The sequence below is a fragment of the Saimiri boliviensis genome, chromosome 5 (assembly GCF_048565385.1).
Source record: "Saimiri boliviensis isolate mSaiBol1 chromosome 5, mSaiBol1.pri, whole genome shotgun sequence".
Taxonomy (NCBI): Eukaryota; Metazoa; Chordata; class Mammalia; order Primates; family Cebidae; genus Saimiri; species Saimiri boliviensis.
This window is the reverse complement of record NC_133453.1, coordinates 97808242-97820255: the sequence shown is the minus strand read 5'-3', so window position 1 is coordinate 97820255 and position 12014 is coordinate 97808242. Positions and strand designations below refer to the sequence as shown.

General features: G+C 32.0%; 1 protein-coding gene across 4 annotated transcripts in view; it reads right to left on the bottom strand.

The window, feature by feature from the left end:
- Positions 1-12014, bottom strand: part of LRP1B (LDL receptor related protein 1B) — a 1884038-nt gene that overhangs the window by 767162 nt on the left and 1104862 nt on the right. For all 4 annotated transcript variants that reach the window (XM_003921997.4, XM_074399735.1, XM_074399736.1 and 1 more), the window contains exons 12-14: positions 7285-7465; positions 3087-3306; positions 985-1174 (exon numbers count right to left, since the gene is read on the bottom strand). In XM_003921997.4, coding sequence (XP_003922046.1) covers positions 985-1174; positions 3087-3306; positions 7285-7465 — 591 coding nt within the window. The remainder of the gene's footprint in view (positions 1-984; positions 1175-3086; positions 3307-7284; positions 7466-12014) is intronic.

Below are 12014 nucleotides of genomic sequence, written 5' to 3'. Positions count from 1 at the left end.
ATTATTTTATACAATTTCATTTGTATTCCAATGAAGCAATTTTAATATAACGGGAAAAAAATCTGAAGCTTTTGAATTAGTTAGTTCACTTTAGAATCACTGTTTCAGCCAAAATATCTTCTAAAATTCTGTTGCTAGATAACTTCCTATTGATAGCATTATGTGTTAGAAAATTCAGAATATAATTTATTCATCTTAAAGATATTGAACTTTATGCTCATTAAATTTGTACAAGGATATCTCTATTTTAAAAAGGAACAATGACTATTTAGACTCTTAAAAAACCTACTACATAATTTACTAAACTGTTTTCTTTGTTCAATACCTAAATTATTTTTTTATTTCAAAGCCATTGCAAATTAAAATACCTAAATTCTAAGTAATGTTATGTGTAGATGTCCTAATAAGTATTAATAACTCACACAAACAAAACATAATATAATATTATCTGATTTTAAGAAGACATGGATATTGTTATACATGCTTTTACTTCTGTGTCATCTAAAAAATTTACATGTTCCTTAAATATACATTGAAATTAATCAGATAACTATACAACAATGCTTTTAAAATAATATTTTTCTTGTATAATGCATCTTCAATTTTTCAATAGTTTTCTTTCAAACTAAGGAAGTTCTCACGTTTCACAATACTTACTCTTTAAAATCATTAAGTGAATTGTTTTACTTTAAAAACTAATAGTCTTTTTAATTGAAAATCACATGAAAAAATGAAAATACTTGGAGAAAACCCTAAATCTCACTCAAATAGAATTTTCAGTGTTAATCACTTAGACTATTTAGAATAATAAAAAGTAAATCTCTATGATAATGAAGCCTATGATTTGATTGACTTTGGAGTGAATTGGACATCTTTTATCATAAAACTGCAGCAAAACCGTCAATATAAAACTTTATAACTACTGTGAAGTATTATTATATGTGGGTCTCAGAAGCACTTTTATTTTACTTTATTTTGTAATACCTTGTTGCTTTCGTGGATCATAAATCTGAAGCCCAAATAGGGGTGGTCTTTCATGCCTCAGCAATGTTACCTCACTCGTTATCAAATCGAGTTGAAAAATGGAACCATTCATATAATCAGTCCAGAACACATAATTTCCATGATGCGACAGTCCAAAAGGGTGGTTCAACTCTCTCCCACTGTAAACAATCTGCAAAATATAAACACATTGTGAAAAATCAGAACTGACCTTTAGCAACACAAGTACGTATTTAGAGAAAGTGATATTCAAATAAGTATGACGGATAATAATCTAGTATCTTAACTCTTTTTCTCTGGTAGATTCAAAAAAATGGATTTCACAATGTGAGCATATTTTTGTTTGTCTTAGGGCATCCTATTTGAAGGATATCACTATATTTTATCCATTTAAATACTTTCAACTATGGCACTTAAAATATGGTTAAGAATGCAAATACTAAAATGACTTTTCCTAACTTTCATTCCTGTTTCTTTTGCTTATGATATTTCAGTATCACACCCTGGGATAGAAATTGATCTAAATAATCATGTGTATTACATTGCTGCTCATCCAGTAGCCAACAGATGGAACATGTTCAAAGGACAATGGGAGCAAAAAGGATCCTCCTACTTTAAATGGTCCAATGCAAGTTGAAGAAATCTTGGATCTGACAGAAAAGATGATAAAGATTTAAATTTTAAACACGGGCACATTTATTATTAGTAAATAGATAAAACTCACTGGTAAATTAAATTCTGGTTATGTTAATATATTCATTTACATTCTAGTTATAGTTTTGATGTTCCTTAAATGAAGGAATCATGTGATAAAAGTTTAAGTCCAGTTTCACATGTAGGATTATAGAAGGGGAATAAATTATACCTCAATAATAATACTTTTTCACCTTTCACCATAAATAGACTTATATTGAATACAACACGAAAAAGATTTTGTATCCACTTCATTTAATATTACAGAATTGAGAAAATTATCTAAATAACTTAGGGTCATAAATTTAAATTTTGCTCCTTTTAACTGAATTCTTCTTACCAAATTATCATCTATTGAATAATTGACATGGTTTCTTAATGTTTTTCTCACTTTTAGGTAGGCTAAAATATGCTGGCCATGAAAGTATTATGTTTGTTGTTTACATGCCAACATCTTCTAAGGAAGCATAAAGATTTATCTAGCACCTGTTAAGTATGTGACATAGGGTTAAATGTCAACCAATTGTACTTATTTCGAGAAAATATTTAAAGTACTGTTAGATTCAATCAACAGCTGAACAGTCTTAACTGATTAGTGTAGTTTTTATTTCTAAAACAGAATCCATCATGAGTAGGCTTAGTCAAATATGCAGTTTTTCTTTCCAAAAACACGAAAAGAAATGTAAGTTAAAGGAAGCATTTCCATCGTTTCTACCATTCCCTTTTTCTATTATTTAACCCTCTGTTAAAGTCGGTTTTGGTGTTGTGTGTATTTAGGTAATTAAAACATGAAATAGGGAGGCTATGTTTTGTCAACTATGCCTCTGTCTCACAGGCAGCTGCAGCATCCTCAATGCTACCTAAGAATTTCAAAATCATTTTGCAGCTACTCTAGCAAAAGAAGCAAGAGGAAACTGAAACCAATTCAAACTAATAAGCTTGAAGTTCAGTTCATTCCTACTATGTGTTTAAGTTTCGATGTCACCAAGTTACTTATTCAAATAAATACAAGGTAATTGCTTCCTCATAAAACAATGTTAAACTTCACCTGAAAATATTGAACATATTTGGATAGAGTGGGGTTGGTCGGTTGTAGAAAACTCATCAATAATGTAAAAAAAACTGCATTTTAAAACAGCTCTGATATCCTGAGTGCTTCTTTTAAAAATCTCACAAATCCTGGCATACCACAGTGAGCTGGGCCTGGTCTCCCAGAGGCAAGTACCAGCTGCACTACTTAATGCTCAGCCTCCTTTAGCCACCCCATGGAGACTATTGGCAGCCACTTCAGAGGAATAAAAATAAACTTGAAAGTATTTTTAACACAACATAACAAGGTTCTGTGAAAAAAAGAAGCCTGTGGGTTAAAAACAGCAGCATTTGTCTTTTACCTTCCTGTGAGTTCCATTCAAAAACACTTTTTCAATGTGATCATAATAGGCATCACACCAGTATAATGTGTTGGTGTGAAAGTCCAGAGTTAAACCGTTTGGCCAGAGCATATTTGAAGTCACAAAAATCTGCCGATTGAATCCATCCATCCAGGCCTTCTCGATCCTTCCCACGCTGCCATCTATTTCATCTTCCTCCCAGTCTGTCCAATACATCCAACTAAGACATTTAAAAAAATGCATATGGTTATTACAACCAGTCACAGTATAGACATTTCCTCAGATTTGGCACTACCATGAATTCTAGTTATATTCTGATTTCTTCTCCTATTTAAGTGCTATCTGTCAAAGAGGGGAGAGCTATGAAGTTTAAAGGAAAGTAAAGCTTTGTTTTGTAGAACTCTGCACTTACACTTATTACAGAAAAGCCACTACCACCACTCTCTCGCTTACTGGCTTCATATATTAATGAATCTGGCAGTACGTGCCAAATATCTATTTTTTGAGAGTATTGATACCAAGCATATAAAACGATTTTCTGGGTCATTACTATTTTAAATGTTGTCTACTTCAAAAAGTATATAATCAATTATGTGATTAAAAACCAGATTAACTGACATGAGAACCCATGGCACAGTTAATGATCTAGTCCAGACTTTATTTAATCTCAGATGAATTATTATTTTTTAAGACAGGTAATTGGACTGCCTTTGTTCTAAAGGGCACAGTCATACTGGGTTTGTTTGGCCAGGTCTAATTTGTCTTCCTGATGCAAATTATCTATGCTTTATTGCTGCTCATTATTACCCCAAAATCTACAGATGATTTAGCTGCACATAAGTTTAATCATAGCAGGTTGAACGACCTTGAGATTTTGAGCTTTAATTTCTATCTCAAACAAAAGCATCTGCCTTCAAAAACAAACCTTTTGTATAAGCTCTAACAGTAGGAGAGGGGGCCTTGAACTAATGTTCCAATTCCCTCATGCATAAGGTTAAAACCCACCACATGTGTTTTTTTAGGGTCATGTGAAAGTTCCTGAGATTATTAATTAAAGTGTAGGTGTAATCCAGCCATCTCATACCCAATTTTATAAAGTCTCAAATCTTTTCTAAGCTGCTGACCCTTGAAATACCCTTATTAGATCCCCTGCCTCCCCCATTTTGTAGACCCTAAGAATTTCTAAGTGCTTTTGGAAAAAGTCTGTCACCATGACGAAAAATCCTACTGTGATCTAAACTGGCAGACATGGGAAAACTGAGGATGGACAACACTACCCATTATTTCATACCAATTAAGCTCTTTCTAAATTCTCTTAACGATTTCCAATTATGTTGATATGCCTTTTGAGACCTGAGGAAGTATATCGAGACTGTTGAATTGTGTTAATCCTAGGAATAAACATGGAAATATTTCTATCTTATATCTTGTACTTTCTTAAAGTGATTTTTTAAATTGGGACAACTTGGTAATAAAAAGGATAGTCATTCTATTTGCCCTAATTCTATGTTAGCTATGTATAAGTACTTGACATCAGCTATATAAATGAACTATGCAAAAGTGAAATATCAATCTTTTCATCTCTATTGATATTTTTCTGAAATTTTCATAGATACAGTTAATCGATGCAGTTTTATTTTTGTTAAATTACAACTTATTAATATGGAAGTTACCTTCCCTATAGCTTCTCCTTTTGATCATGGAAACACGCTTTTTTCTTTTTTTCTGTGAACCAAACCACACATACATGTGCCTGTGTGCACATACACACAGACACACACACACACACACACAAATGAGAAATAAATATCTGGGTATTCTAAGTATACTGCATATTCTTTTACTATTTGAATAAAGGAGTTGTTTGTGAAGTGATCCATCACCTAAAATTATTTTTATTTAAACAAAATTATCTTTCTAAGTAATGTCAATCTGATAGAGGACATATATATATATATATGTATAATCATCTACAAATTTAATAATTTTTGCTTAAATGTATATTGTCGGCCAGGTACCATGGCTTACACCTGTAATTCCAGCACTGTAGGAGGCCGAGGCAGGCGAATTGCTTGAGCCCAGGATTTTAAGACCATCCTGAGCAACACGGCAAAACCCCATCTCTATAAAAATTACGGTAAGTTACCGGGCATGGTGACTCATGCCTGTAATTCCATATAGTCCCAAAGCTGAAGCTGAGATGGAGGAATCCATCACTTGAGCCCAGGCTATCAAGGCTGCCATGAGCCAAGATTGCACCACTTCACTCCAGACTGGGTGACAGTGAGATCCTGTCTCACAAAAATGATTTTATGAAAGCTTTACAATCAATACCAAATGAAGAGAATTCTTAAATACACAGAATAGAAATATAACCTATAAAATAAGCAGGAATGAATACAAATATTTTTTCTAGGTGGGACTCTGGGTATTCGTCACATAAAACATAGGTTAATTTGGTCTTCTGCTAATATATCAAGAAAAGTTCTACCTTTTATTTCAAGGCCTGTTTGAATGTAATCATCTGGTGAAGTCTACCCCCAGCCTTTCTGGAGATGTGTCAAAATAAGCTCTTTCTTCTGTTTATCAGTTACACTGTCTAGTTTTAAACACCATTTATTACATTTATTGCCTGTAAATGGGGACAGTTGGTAGGAAGACATTACAGGGATGCAGACATTGTCTTACTGAAAAAAAAAAAAAATTCTAATAATCAGAATTGTCTCCAGATAGCTTGAACTATGTAGATGCTATAGGTTTTAAACATAATACGGATGCCTACAAACTTGGGAGATGTTGAAGAGGATTTCTAAATTCGAGAAGAGAGATGGAACTAGTGGGCTCTAAATTATGTTTCTATGACTTCCACATTTATGTCATCTCTTTGGGCACAACAAAGACCCTTTTACTCTATCACAAAACATTTTCTCTAACATAATAGTGAGAAAGAAGGTGCTGTTTTAAAACAGATTTGAAATTCCCTTCTTCAAATAGACTTGAACAGTGTGGAATAAATATTCTCTACAAAAATTAAGACTGGTTTAACAGATGATTATAGAATCCACACATAAAATCACCAAAATTACTTTATAATTATGTCCTATGAAAACAATTACAATGAGTTCACTCACTGCCTAGGAAGAAGCACCTGCTTGTATTTGGAGCTAGTCTCAACACAAACAATTCTAGGAACTGCAATCTGGTGATCTCAGTTTATAAGGGATTCACATGCCTCCTATCCAATACATATTTTTTGTATATGTGCATTAAAGTGTAAAGAATATCTATTTTGTGATTCCTTAAAATAATAATATGTAAGCCATGGAAGGAAAAACACATCAAAAAACTGTACATGTAAAATATGCAAGAAAAAGAACATTTTATGTTATAAAATACTATTTAAAATTTCCATCTTCTCTGTAAATATAGTTTGTGATCAGGTAACAGCTCTGAATAAAAATCAAAAGAAAACATATTACCAAGAATTGGACAATATATTCCATTCTAAAACAAGTAATACATATTATAAAATGATGTCCTTATATGGGAATTATGGTGGCATCTAAAATTATGTGATTATCACCCCAGGCTAACAAAAAGCAGGGAAGTTTAGTGGCTAAGAGTAAAGTCATAGAGGCAGAATCCCTGGGAATAAATGTATACCCAGTCTCTTACTAATTGAATGGTGTTTGGCAAGGCAGTTACCATTTTCACCTTTATAAACAGGGATGAGAATAGCAACTAATTCAGAGGATTATTGTGAGAGTTACAAAATAGGAGCATAGTAACCCATTTAATAAAATGGCCTTCAGGAAATACATAAAAACTTTTGCCTTTTTTTGAATACATTAAATTTCAATAGCCTTTATAATATAAAATTGATTGATTTTCTGATTGAATTGATTATTCACCTTGGTGTTGGGCTGTTTAAAATACATTATAGTGCTAATTTTGAATAAATCAAGTAATATATTTGTATGCAGTAATCTATTTCAGGTCAATGTATTTGGCATGTTTATTTAGTGCATTCTCTAGGATAAAAAAACCATTAAATCTGTAACTTGACCCACTAACACCATTTGTGTGTAAATTCAGCTATACATATGAATTTAAATAAAACTGACTACTATTAAATATGTAAAAAAACAAAGTTATCTATTGTCATTTTTCTTTATGAAGCTAGTCAAATATTGCATACCCATTAACTGGATCCACCACAATTCCTCTGGGATGAGACATTTCACCCTCTAAAAGAGTCTTCCGACTCTGAGAAGCTTTTTCCAACCTGGCCACATTAATGGTCTTCCTATGGCCATCATTGGTCCAGTAAAGATTATTTCCAATCCAGTCCACAGCAATGCCCTCCACATTATCCAGATCTAAAAAGAAAAAGAAAAAAGAAAAAGCAAAACAAGAAAGAAGTGGCTTTTACAATTAAAGTAAAATTAGTGTTCACAATTAATATTCTACTTAATAAAAACTTTAGTTCAAAAAGTAATGCACTGCAATCCATGAAATCTTTATGGTATAATTTTTGCAAATGTTACTATTCTATAAATTTCAATTTTATTTTGAATGCCTTTTTATGTGAATAATAGGCCCTTTCTCAGTTGTACACAGTGTTAACAAATTAATCATGGTCATTAACTCAGATTTTAATTGAACCTCAATTTACTGTAATTCAGTGATCTGCAGAAAAACAGGAACATATATGTGATAGGAGCAAAAAAGCTTGAATATAACTGACAAATTCAGCAGTATAGAGTGTTCTGAAGAAAAATCTACTTGTGTTATGTCAGCATGTTCAAACTTGCAATATGTAATCTGAATAATAAAAATAATGTGAATGTCCTCTTGCCCAAGGATGAACAGTTTCAGGAGGAACACAAGTTTGAAAACCCAGAACAGGCCTTCAGTCCAAATCTGCATCAACAGTGCATCTCAAGAGATCACTGAAACACTTCTGTTTATTTTAGACTTATAGTATTCTATGAGATACAGGCAATGATAATTCAAATGTTATAAACAAATAATAATTGTATGAGTTCACCTAATTCAAACCCTTCATTTTATAAGGGGGGAAACTAAAACTTCAAAGTCAAGGCAGTTACTTATAGTCTATTATTATTCACAAAGCAGTAGTAACTGGACAAAAACGCAAGCCCTATGACCCAAAGTGTGGAGATCTTCAAAACCGCACAGTTCCTAGAGTGAGTTTCTGTAGCATCTTGCCCTTGCTTTTCGTCACTTTGTAAACCACACTGCAGCCTACAACATTACAACAATTCCATTCTTCTGTTGCATGCAGAATTGCTGTGAACTCCTTCTCTTCTCTCAACACCAAGAGCCTACATAGTCTTCCTCTTTCCCTTTTTGGCATGATGTACAGAACTGGAATTTATTGGACAAAAGCGATAGGTAGTATATAGTAGAGAGAGAGAGCTGTGTATTTGCACACTACAAGGAAATCTATATCACATTTCCCTGTATGCAAATACAGTGAATATTTACTATTATCATGTCATCAGGAAAAAAAGTAAAATTTTCTCTTGGAATCCTTATTGCTACTCAACATGCATCATGATTCAGAATGACTGAAATAAAATGTGATCTGATCTAACTGAAAATTCCATTATAGTGAATCAGACATGTACTCAATTTCACGAAGCTACCAGCTTCATTGCCATCTAGTATGAGTAATTTTCATAGGTTAATTGTCCTATGCTTAGAAAAAGAAGTTTAATTTTGTCTTTACTTATTGACAGTTTTACTGAGCACTTTCTTATTCTGGCATAATGGAACGAGAATAGTTATTTACTCTTTTCTATTTATCACAGTCTGTAGATGATTTTTTATCTTGTTAGTTGGTTTTCAAAAATTGGATTACATTTGAAATCTGCTCCAGCATAAAATATCTTCATGCTGGATAACCCTATTATTTTAAAAACTTTTAAAAAATATATATGACTTGAGACTTAATTTTTTCATATGAAGCAGTTACAATATTATGAATGGAATTTGTTTCTGACACTTGGGTAAGCAAATTCAGTGACGCATTAGGAAAGTGAAGATTATAATAGCACCTACCCCATAGAGTAATTACAAAGGGCAAACTATTAATAGCTACTGCATATAAACATTTAGTATATTCCCTGGAATACAGGAACTTCTCAATTCATGTTAGTTTTTCTGAATTTATCAGGATTAAAAAATATTTTATTTCTCTTTTGTCTCCTTTCTTTAAGGGTACTGCTTGATAGGAATATATCCTATGTTTTTTGCCTTCACAACTATTTTTCTGTAATACTTACTTGTAATTTTACCACTGACTAGCTTTAACTAAAAATAATATATGAATAAATATATGTGATGTTCTAAAATAATTGTTAGCACATACTAAATAATAAATATGATGATGATTATTATTATTCCTGTAATAGTATCATTATAATTTCTGTATAATCTTCCCTTAAGCCAGGTGTCTATTAAGATAGTAATAAAGGAATTAGCCTAGAGTATTTTTAAATGTTGTTTCCTGTTTGTGGTTTTTTTTTTTTTTCTGTTACAGGGAGAATGGTGATGAATACAAATTTTAAAATAAGAAAATGTATAAAAAGATCTATGAGCAAATTAGGAATCTTTTTAGGTTATGTTTAATAGGATAGGGAGGAATTTTTCTCTTGTAGAAAAAAGGCTGAACAATCAATTAATCCCTTTCTCAATAAATATACATTGATAAGGAAAGCATTCTATTTCCACATTATTTGGTCTTCTTTAAATCAATTTATAAATTAGATGGAACAGTAAGACTTATAGAGCATCAGTCTTATGTATGTTTGATATTTTATTCAAAGGGGTCTGGTTGGGTCCTGCCTGAGACTGACTAATAATGACTCGATAAACAAAAGTCCTTTAACCAGATCAGGGATATATGAAGGTTGTGGCATCCAAAGGCCAAACAAACATAAGTGACTACAAAGAGTCTAATTATTAGCTTGAGGAAACACCTGATATTAAAATGCAAGGAAAATGTTTGATAAAGAAAAACTTGGTAGAGTAGATTGCTTTGTAAGTTTGGGTTACAGTTCAAGTATTCTACATACTAAAATTTGTATTTGCTACTATTTATTATTATTATTATTATTATTATTACATAACTAATAGCAATGAGCATGACTATTTAAAAAATATATTCAAAGTCTCCCTTAGCTTTCACAAAATATCCATTTGCATTCATCAATAGGCAAGGAGTCAACATGTTTATATATCTTTAAAAAAAAAGAAAAAAAATCAGTAGATAATTATTTCTTGCAAAGTTGGTTTAGATTAATATTATGTCTATATTTTTCATGCTAAGTGAAGATATTGCACATTTACTCATACTCAGAAAATAAAGTATTTTCATGCATTCTGAAAACTTAATATTTTTCTAAAAATATTAAAATTTCTACATGTTATCCTTGTATACATTGTTCTAGTAATTTCAAAATGACTTGTATAAATGGACTAATATATGAATAGTACATTAAACACCCACACACTCACACATCCCATTCAAATTGATAATGAATTGCATGGTTCACTTAAGTAAAAAACTCATGATGTTAACAATACTATTCCCTATAAGAGACAACTATCACTAAAGAAATAAGGCTGGATAATATATAATAAAATTTATGGAAAATTTAAAAGAAATTATGATGTGGATTTAAAAAGAATAAATAGAACCATTCTTCAAATGAATGTAATACTTCGGACTAGACCAAATAAACATTTTTAAAGAGAGTGGTTTTGGGAGAAAAACATATTTCTAAAATGAAAACTTCATTACAGGTCTGATTTTTAGATATTACACATTCATGGAAAAGAAGACTACAGTTTTATATATTTAAAATATAATTGCCTACTTTTAAAATGGGTTCACAATTTTTAAAAGAAAAATGTGAGCAGTGGCTTTAGTTTTGTTATGGCACATAAGCTGGGCCTCCAAAATGATCCATAGATCTTGATGCTTTACAACAGAATTTGATGCATATAATAAGAAACTAATTAAAAATTATACCTCCAAATGGCCATTATAAATTCATAGTTTCTACATTCTTCCACCTTATAAAAGTTTATCCAGGGTTATCTATCCTTAGCATGAACATTATTTTTCTGAGTTGGAACGAAAGTGTTTACGTGAGTACAGAATACGGTAAAGTGCCTTAAATAATTAAATTTGCATCATGCATGTAGACATTCCTAAGGCCAGGGATATCTTACCTCACCCTAGTGTCAGCACTCAGACAACTCTCCTGTCTCCCTATCCATGTAGTTCAATTAACACAAATCCTTTTTGTGCATTTTGATACGGCCTGAGGCCATACGTAGCTCATATGTATCTGACATGAGTGAATGACACTGATTTAATTAATAGTGTGGCAGTAAAATTTGCTTGCTGAATATGCTGTCTCATGGGGTTTCAAGGGTCTCTGGTCACAAACTAAAGATACCATCTGTTCTCAATTGCCACCTGAGGCTGATGTTTCTCATCCTTTTTCATTCCAGATTTCTCCTTACTTGTTAGGTCACGGAGGGTGAAGACACAAGTCATTCTCGCTCAGAACAAAATACCTTGATGTTGTATTCAAAGAGATCTGTAGAGTGCATATAAGGGTCTCATTTTCCAGAATAAACAGCATATATTAAAACGTAGTGGTTTCCTTCCATAATCCAAAGCATACTGTCAGTTTCAGTGGGTCAGGGGATCATCAGTCTATGGCATTCAGATAGTTTATCTTTGATAGGATGAACACATGGACGGACGAGTAAAGACAGTGCCATAGTATGAATCGTAGTTACCAATAATCTAAATTGATAATTAAAATAAAAGATCAAGAATGGTTACGGATTGAGATTTTATCATACTTTCAAGCTTATAAGTTT